This window comes from Salvelinus namaycush, unplaced genomic scaffold (assembly GCF_016432855.1).
Source record: "Salvelinus namaycush isolate Seneca unplaced genomic scaffold, SaNama_1.0 Scaffold105, whole genome shotgun sequence".
NCBI lineage: Eukaryota > Metazoa > Chordata > Actinopteri > Salmoniformes > Salmonidae > Salvelinus > Salvelinus namaycush.
Window position 1 is genome coordinate 95964 of NW_024057731.1, and position 10000 is coordinate 105963.

The following is a 10000-nucleotide window of genomic DNA, read 5'->3' on the forward strand; positions in this document are numbered from 1 at the left end:
AACTACAAGCCATGTATACCTAGTACCCCTACACAATCAACTCAGTACTGGTTCTCAGGTTATACAGCCATGTTATTACCTAGTACCCATACACATCAACCCCGTATGGTACTTTGTGTATACAGCCATGTTATTACCTAGTACCCCTACACATAACTCAGTACTGGACTCGGTGTATACAGCCATGTATTACCTGTACCCCTACACATCAATCAGTAATGCTACTCTGTTGTATACAGCCATGTTATTTACCTAGTACCCCTACAATCAATCAGTAATGGTATCTGTGTATACAGCCATGTTATACCAGTACCATACACATCAACTCAGTTATGGTACTCTTGTATATAGCACTTTATTACCTATTACCCCTATACATCATCAGTACTGGTAACTCCGTGTATATAGCAATGTTATTACCTAGTACTCCTACACATCAACTCAGTACTGGTACTCTGTGTGTATACAGCCATGTTATTAACTAGTACCAACATAAACTCAGTAATGGTACTCTGTGTAACAGCCATGTTATTACCTAGTACCCCTCAACTCAACTCATTACTGGTACTCTGTGTGTGTATACAGCCATGTATACCTAGTACCCTACACATTAACTCAGTACTGGTACTCTGTGTGTGTATACAGCCATGTTATTACCTACTTTACCCTACACATCACTCAGTACTGGTAACTCTGTGTATAGACAGACATGTTATTACCTAGTACCCCTACAACATCAACTCAGTACTGGGTACTCCTGTGTATAAAGCGGGGGTTTGGTCATGTCTGATTACCTAGTACCCCTACACCATCCACTCAGACTGGTACTCTGTGTTATACAGCCATGTTATTACCTAGTACCCCTACACATCAACTCAGTACTGGTACTCTGTGTATACAGCCATGTTATTACCTAGTACCCCTACACATCAACTCAGTACTGGTACTCTGTGTATACAGCCATGTTATTACCTAGTACCCCTACACATCAACTCAGTACTGGTACTCTGTGTATACAGCCATGTTATTACCTAGTACCCCTACACATCAACTCAGTACTGGTACTCTGTGTATACAGCCATGTTATTACCTAGTACCCCTACACATCAACTCAGTACTGGTACTCTGTGTATACAGCCATGTTATTACCTAGTACCCCTACACATCAACTCAGTACTGGTACTCTGTGTATACAGCCATGTTATTACCTAGTACCCCTACACATCAACTCAGTACTGGTACTCTGTGTATACAGCCATGTTATTACCTAGTACCCCTACACATCAACTCAGTACTGGTACTCTGTGTATACAGCCATGTTATTACCTAGTACCCCTACACATCAACTCAGTACTGGTACTCTGTGTATACAGCCATGTTATTACCTAGTACCCCTACACATCAACTCAGTACTGGTACTCTGTGTATACAGCCATGTTATTACCTAGTACCCCTACACATCAACTCAGTACTGGTACTCTGTGTATACAGCCATGTTATTACCTAGTACCCCTACACATCAACTCAGTACTGGTTCTCTGTGTATACAGCCATGTTATTACCTAGTACCCCTGCACATCAACTCAGTACTGGTACTCTGTGTATACAGCCATGTTATTACCTAGTACCCCTACACATCCACTCAGTACTGGTACTCTGTGTATATAGCCATGTTATTACCTAGTACCCCTACACATCAACTCAGTACTGGTACTCTGTGTATACAGCCATGTTATTACCTAGTACCCCTACACATCAACTCAGTACTGGTTCTCTGTGTATACAGCCATGTTATTACCTAGTACCCCTACACATCAACTCAGTACTGGTACTCTGTGTATACAGCCATGTTATTACCTAGTACCCCTACACATCAACTCAGTACTGGTACTCTGTGTGTGTATACAGCCATGTTATTATCTAGTACCCCTACACATCAACTCAGTACTGGTTCTCTGTGTATACAGCCATGTTATTACCTAGTACCCCTACACATCAACTCAGTACTGGTACTCTGTGTATACAGCCATGTTATTACCTAGTACCCCTACACATCAACTCAGTACTGGTTCTCTGTGTATACAGCCATGTTATTACCTAGTACCCCTACACATCAACTCAGTACTGGTACTCTGTGTGTGTATACAGCCATGTTATTATCTAGTACCCCTACACATCAACTCAGTACTGGTACTCTGTGTATACAGCCATGTTATTACCTAGTACCCCTACACATCAACTCAGTACTGGTACTCTGTGTATACAGCCATGTTATTACCTAGTACCCCTACACATTAACTCAGTACTGGTACCCCTGTGTATACAGCCATGTTATTATCTAGTACCCCTACACATCAACTCAGTACTGGTACCCCTGTGTATACAGCCATGTTATTACCTAGTACCCCTACACATCAACTCAGTACTGGTACCCCTGTGTATACAGCCATGTTATTACCTAGTACCCCTACACATCAACTCAGTACTGGTACTCTGTGTATACAGCCATGTTATTACCTTGTACCCCTACACATCAACTCAGTACTGGTACTCTGTGTATACAGCCATGTTATTACCTAGTACCCCTACACATCAACTCAGTACTGGTACTCTGTGTATACAGCCATGTTATTACCTACTACCCCTACACATCAACTCAGTACTGGTACTCTGTGTATGTATACAGCCATGTTATTACCTAGTACCCCTACACATCAACTCAGTACTGGTACTCTGTGTGTATACAGCCATGTTATTACCTAGTACCCCTACACATCAACTCAGTACTGCTACTCTGTGTATACAGCCATGTTATTATCTAGTACCCCTACACATCAACTCAGTACTGGTACTCTGTGTATACAGCCATGTTATTATCTAGTACCCCTACACATCAACTCAGTACTGGTACTCTGTGTATACAGCCATGTTATTATCTAGTACCCCTACACATCAACTCAGTACTGGTACTCTGTGTATACAGCCATGTTATTATCTAGTACCCCTACACATTAACTCAGTACTGGTACTCTGTGTATACAGCCATGTTATTATCTAGTACCCCTACACATCAACTCAGTACTGGTACTCTGTGTATACAGCCATGTTATTATCTAGTACCCCTACACATCAACTCAGTACTGGTACTCTGTGTATACAGCCATGTTGTTACCTAGTACCCCTACACATCAACTCAGTACTGGTACTCTGTGTGTATACAGCCATGTTATTACCTAGTACCCCTACACATCAACTCAGTACTGGTACTCTGTGTATACAGCCATGTTATTATCTAGTACCCCTACACATTAACTCAGTACTGGTACTCTGTGTATACAGCCATGTTATTATCTAGTACCCCTACACATCAACTCAGTACTGGTACTCTGTGTATACAGCCATGTTATTACCTAGTACCCCTACACATCAACTCAGTACTGGTACTCTGTGTATACAGCCATGTTATTACCTCGTACCCCTACACATTAACTCAGTACTGGTACTCTGTGTATACAGCCATGTTATTATCTAGTACCCCTACACATTAACTCAGTACTGGTACTCTGTGTATACAGCCATGTTATTATCTAGTACCCCTACACATCAACTCAGTACTGGTACTCTGTGTATACAGCCATGTTATTACCTAGTACCCCTACACATCAACTCAGTACTGGCACTCTGTGTATACAGCCATGTTATTACCTAGTACCCCTACACATCAACTCAGTACTGGTACTCTGTGTATACAGCCATGTTATTACCTAGTACCCCTACACATCAACTCAGTACTGGTACTCTGTGTATACAGCCATGTTATTACCTCGTACCCCTACACATCAACTCAGTACTGGTACTCTGTGTATACAGCCATGTTATCGTTGTGTATTTATTATTACATGTTTTGTTTTTCTATTATTTCTCTATTGTCTTTCTCTCCTCATTGTTTTGAAGGGCCCGTAAAGTAAGCATTTCACTGTTAGTCTACACCTGTTGTTATCGACGCGTGTGACAAATGAAAATGTGTTTGATTGTATCTCCTCAGGCCTGACCTAACCCCTCCTCCAGCTACAGACTGACCCCAGCCTATTCGGTTGTATCTCCTCAGGCCTGACCAAACCCCTCCTCCAGCTACAGACTGACCCCAGCCTATTCGGTTGTATCTCCTCAGGCCTGACCAAACCCCTCCTCCAGCTACAGACTGACCCCAGCCTATTCGGTTGTATCTCCTCAGGCCTGACCAAACCCCTCCTCCAGCTACAGACTGACCCCAGCCTATTCGGTTGTATCTCCTCAGGCCTGACCAAACCCCTCCTCCAGCTACAGACTGACCCCAGCCTATTCGGTTGTATCTCCTCAGGCCTGACCAAACCCCTCCTCCAGCTACAGACTGACCCCAGCCTATTCGGTTGTATCTCCTCAGGCCTGACCAAACCCCTCCTCCAGCTACAGACTGACCCCAGCCTATTCGGTTGTATCTCCTCAGGCCTGACCAAACCCCTCCTCCAGCTACAGACTGACCCCAGCCTATTCGGTTGTATCTCCTCAGGCCTGACCAAACCCCTCCTCCAGCTACAGACTGACCCCAGCCTATTCGGTTGTATCTCCTCAGGCCTGACCAAACCCCTCCTCCAGCTACAGACTGACCCCAGCCTATTCGGTTGTATCTCCTCAGGCCTGACCAAACCCCTCCTCCAGCTACAGACTGACCCCAGCCTATTCGGTTGTATCTCCTCAGGCCTGACCAATCCCCTCCTCCAGCTACAGACTGACCCCAGCCTATTCGTCGCCTCGGCCGCAAATCACCTGCTGGCCCGCCTCCTGACCTTCCACCAGCCGGCTACAACCTCACACACAACCCAGGGGAATGGCCTCACTGCTCCACCCAATAAGGAAGAGGTAGATTTGGACGTAACCATGGAGACAAGTCCAGGAAGCGGGTGTTCCGTCACCATGGAGATCTTGAAGCACCTGGAGAGCTCTCTGGAGTCAGACAGCCATACCCAGGTACGATTGGTTGATTGAGAATATATACTGTATGTATATATTACAGCAGTGCCCCTAGAGGAGATGGGAGGAAAGGAAAGGAGATGGGAGGGAAGGGGAAGAGAAGGAGTGGTTGAAGACAGATAAATAGAGAATATATACTGTATATATTATTTAGTGAGTCCTCCACATCAGAGGTAGTAGGGACGACCAGGGATGTTCTCTGTTTAGTGAGTCCACCAGATCAGAGGCAGTAGGGACGACCAGGGATGTTCTCTGTTTAGTGAGTCCGCCAGATCAGAGGCAGTAGGGACGACCAGGGATGTTCTCTGTTTAGTGAGTCCACCAGATCAGAGGTAGTAGGGACGACCAGGGATGTTCTCTGTTTAGTGAGTCCACCAGATCAGAGGTAGTAGGGACGACCAGGGATGTTCTCTGTTTAGTGAGTCCACCAGATCAGAGGTAGTAGGGACGACCAGGGATGTTCTCTGTTTAGTGAGTCCACCAGATCAGAGGCAGTAGGGACGACCAGGGATGTTCTCTGTTTAGTGAGTCCACCAGATCAGAGGCAGTAGGGACGACCAGGGATGTTCTCTGTTTAGTGAGTCAGATCAGAGGTAGTAGGGATGACCAGGGATGTTCTCTGTTTAGTGAGTCAGATCAGAGGTAGTAGGGATGACCAGGGATGTTCTCTGTTTAGTGAGTCAGATCAGAGGTAGTAGGGATGACCAGGGATGTTTAGTGAGTCAGATCAGAGGCAGGAGGGATGACCAGGGATGTTCTCTGTTTAGTGAGTCCGCCAGATCAGAGGCAGTAGGGATGACCAGGGATGTTCTCTGTTTAGTGAGTCCACCAGATCAGAGGTAGTAGGGATGACCAGGGATGTTCTCTGTTTAGTGAGTCAGATCAGAGGTAGTAGGGACGACCAGGGATGTTCTCTGTTTAGTGAGTCAGGTCAGAGGTAGTAGGGACGACCAGGGATGTTCTCTGTTTAGTGAGTCAGATCAGAGGTAGTAGGGACGACCAGGGATGTTCTCTGTTTAGTGAGTCAGATCAGAGGCAGTAGGGATGACCAGGGATGTTCTCTGTTTAGTGAGTCTGCCAGATCAGAGGCAGTAGGGATGACCAGGGATGTTCTCTGTTTAGTGAGTCCACCAGATCAGAGGCAGTAGGGATGACCAGGGATGTTCTCTGTTTAGTGAGTCAGATCAGAGGCAGTAGGGATGACCAGGGATGTTCTCTGTTTAGTGAGTCCACCAGATCAGAGGTAGTAGGGACGACCAGGGATGTTCTCTGTTTAGTGAGTCCACCACATCAGAGGCAGTAGGGACGACCAGGGATGTTCTCTGTTTAGTGAGTTCACCAGATCAGAGGCAGTAGGGATGACCAGGGATGTTCTCTGTTTAGTGAGTCCACCAGATCAGAGGCAGTAGGGATGACCAGGGATGTTCTCTGTTTAGTGAGTCCGCCAGATCAGAGGCAGTAGGGACGACCAGGGATGTTCTCTGTTTAGTGAGTCAGATCAGAGGCAGTAGGGATGACCAGGGATGTTCTCTGTTTAGTGAGTCCACCAGATCAGAGGCAGTAGGGATGACCAGGGATGTTCTCTGTTTAGTGAGTCCTCCAGATCAGAGGCAGTAGGGTTGACCAGGGATGTTCTCTGTTTAGTGAGTCCTCCAGATCAGAGGCAGTAGGGATGACCAGGGATGTTCAGTAGGGATGACCAGGGATGTTCTCTGTTTAGTGAGTCCACCAGATCAGAGGCAGTAGGGATGACCAGGGATGTTCTCTGTTTAGTGAGTCCTCCAGATCAGAGGCAGTAGGGATGACCAGGGATGTTCTCTGTTTAGTGACTCCACCACATCAGAGGCAGTAGGGACGACCAGGGATGTTCTCTGTTTAGTGAGTTCACCAGATCAGAGGCAGTAGGGATGACCAGGGATGTTCTCTGTTTAGTGAGTCCACCAGATCAGAGGCAGTAGGGATGACCAGGGATGTTCTCTGTTTAGTGAGTCCGCCAGATCAGAGGCAGTAGGGATGACCAGGGATGTTCTCTGTTTAGTGAGTCAGATCAGAGGCAGTAGGGATGACTAGGGATGTTCTCTGTTTAGTTCACCAGATCAGAGGCAGTAGGGATGACCAGGGATGTTCTCTGTTTAGTGAGTCAGATCAGAGGCAGTAGGGATGACCAGGGATGTTCTCTGTTTAGTGAGTCAGATCAGAGGTAGTAGGGACGACCAGGGATGTTCTCTGTTTAGTGAGTCCACCAGATCAGAGGCAGTAGGGATGACCAGGGATGTTCTCTGTTTAGTGAGTCCACCAGATCAGAGGCAGTAGGGATGACCAGGGATGTTCTCTGTTTAGTGAGTTCACCAGATCAGAGGCAGTAGGGATGATCAGGGATGTTCTCTGTTTAGTGAGTCCACCAGATCAGAGGCAGTAGGGATGACCAGGGATGTTCTCTGTTTAGTGAGTCAGATCAGAGGCAGTAGGGATGACCAGGGATGTTCTCTTGATAGGTGTGTGAATTGAACCATGTTCCTGTCCTGCTATTGACTGAATATATACGAGGCGATTTAGCACTTAGGATTTGTTATCTGTAATAGTTATGATAAATGAGATGTTGTTGCTCACTGTTGGCATGTAGATAAATGTGGACATATTGTTATAAACTAGTATTGTTGTTGTTGTTGTTGTTGAGTGGCCTGTGACAGCGCCACCTATAGGCCAATCTGTGACATTATGTTTTACCAAGTTACTCATGGCCTCCTCGTTATTTACATTTTGAACCCCTTTTTCTCCCCAATTTCATGGTTTCCATTTGGTCGTTACAGTCTTGTCTCATCGCTGTAACTCCCGTACGGACGGGAGAGGCGAAGGTCGAGAGCCGTGCGTCCTCCAAAATATGACCCTGCCAAGCCGCACTGCTTCTTGACACACTGCTCGCTTACCCCGGAAGCCGCACCAACGTGTCGGAGGAAACACCGTACAGCTGGCTCCCGGCCGGCACAAGGAGTCGCTAGAGCGCGATGGGACAAGGACATCCTGGCCGGCCTAATCCTCCCCCAACCCGGACGACGCTGGGCCAATTGTGCGCCGTCTCATGGGGCTCCCGGTCGCGGCCGGCTGCGACACAGCCCGCATCGAATCCGGATCTGTAGTGACGCCTCTAGTACTGCGGATGCAGTACCTTAGACCTTTGTGCAGCTCGTGAGGACCTAAGGCCTCTAGTTTCTGTGTGCCAAATTAGAAAAAAGTGACCAATCTATGCTTGAGTTATTTGACCATATATATAGATTTATGAGAATAACAACAGGTTTCACTCTGCGAACCCTTTAATAATGATATTTTATAATGTTTATGATGGTCTTCTATTGTTATGATGTGTCACCAGGTGCTCCAGGGGCTGAGGCTGCTGGCCCTGACTCTCCCCAAGCTGGAGGCTCCTCTCCGGGGCTTGGTGATCAGGCGAGTCCTGAGGCCTCTGGAGGGGTTGGTCCTAGAAGGCCGCAGAGCAGTTACACAGCCTCTAATGGACGTCCTACTGGCTACGTACAGGTGTGTTTGGTGATCTGACGGAATTATGGGATGTTTGATTGTGAACATCGCTTATGTTTCCAAGGTAACCAGGTTGCTACGTCAACGTGCTGTTTATTTAGTACTAAAAAGGAGGGGGGGAAATCACTGAAACAGGGAGGGACTACATGGACTTGTCCAATAAGATTAGTCTCCTTCTCTCTGTCCTCACTCAGTCCTACACACACACACCTTGTAACACACACACACACACACACCTTGTAATATGAACATTTAACGTAAGATTTTTCAATAAGATTTGTTTTGCAGGTCCGGTCCGTGTGACTCCAGACTCGTCTCTCTGATGGCGTCCATGTTGAACTCCCAGAATCCCTCTGACGCTGCGCTGTGTGCCGCCGCCACCCTCCATCCGGAGACCTGGTAACAGACACACACTGAACATATTTATTCTATTCCGTGGCGTAGCTGACTGACTAACTGGGTATCGTTTCAGTCCTCCAGGCCTCAGACAGAAGGTCGTAGCTGACTGACTAACTGGGTATCGTTTCAGGCCTCAGACAGAAGGTCGTAGCTGACTGACTAACTGGGTATCGTTTCAGTCCTCCAGGCCTCAGACAGAAGGTCGTAGCTGACTGACTAACTGGGTATCGTTTCAGTCCTCCAGGCCTCAGACAGAAGGTCGTAGCTGACTGACTAACTGGGTATCGTTTCAGTCCTCCAGGCCTCAGACAGAAGGTCGTAGCTGATTGACTAACTGGGTATCGTTTCAGTCCTCCAGGCCTCAGACAGAAGGTCGTAGCTGACTGACTAACTGTGTATCGTTTCAGTCCTCCAGGCCTCAGACAGAAGGTCGTAGCTGATTGACTAACTGGGTATCGTTTCAGTCCTCCAGGCCTCAGACAGAAGGTCGTAGCTGACTGACTAACTGGGTATCGTTTCAGTCCTCCAGGTCTCAGACAGAAGGTCGTAGCTGACTGACTAACTGGGTATCGTTTCAGTCCTCCAGGCCTCAGACAGAAGGTCGTAGCTGACTGACTAACTGGGTATCGTTTCAGTCCTCCAGGCCTCAGACAGAAGGTCGTAGCTGACTGACTAACTGGGTATCGTTTCAGTCCTCCAGGCCTCAGACAGAAGGTCGTAGCTGACTGACTAACTGGGTATCGTTTCAGTCCTCCAGGCCTCAGACAGAAGGTCGTAGCTGACTGACTAACTGGGTATCGTTTCAGTCCTCCAGGCCTCAGACAGAAGGTCGTAGCTGACTGACTAACTGGGTATCGTTTCAGTCCTCCAGGCCTCAGACAGAAGGTCGTAGCTGACTGACTAACTGTGTATCGTTTCAGTCCTCCAGGCCTCAGACAGAAGGTCGTAGCTGATTGACTAACTGGGTATCGTTTCAGTCCTCCAGGCCTCAGACAGAAGGTCGTAGCTGACTGACTAACTGGGTATCGTTTCAGTCCTCCAGGTCTCAGACAGAAGG

General features: G+C 47.2%; 1 protein-coding gene across 1 annotated transcript in view; it reads left to right on the forward strand.

The window, feature by feature from the left end:
- The window catches only part of LOC120035387 (BRCA1-associated ATM activator 1-like), a 34462-nt gene that overhangs the window by 9365 nt on the left and 15097 nt on the right, over positions 1-10000 (forward strand). The window contains exons 3-5 of the mRNA XM_038982155.1: positions 4069-5007; positions 8381-8544; positions 8833-8943. Coding sequence (XP_038838083.1) covers positions 4069-5007; positions 8381-8544; positions 8833-8943 — 1214 coding nt within the window. The remainder of the gene's footprint in view (positions 1-4068; positions 5008-8380; positions 8545-8832; positions 8944-10000) is intronic.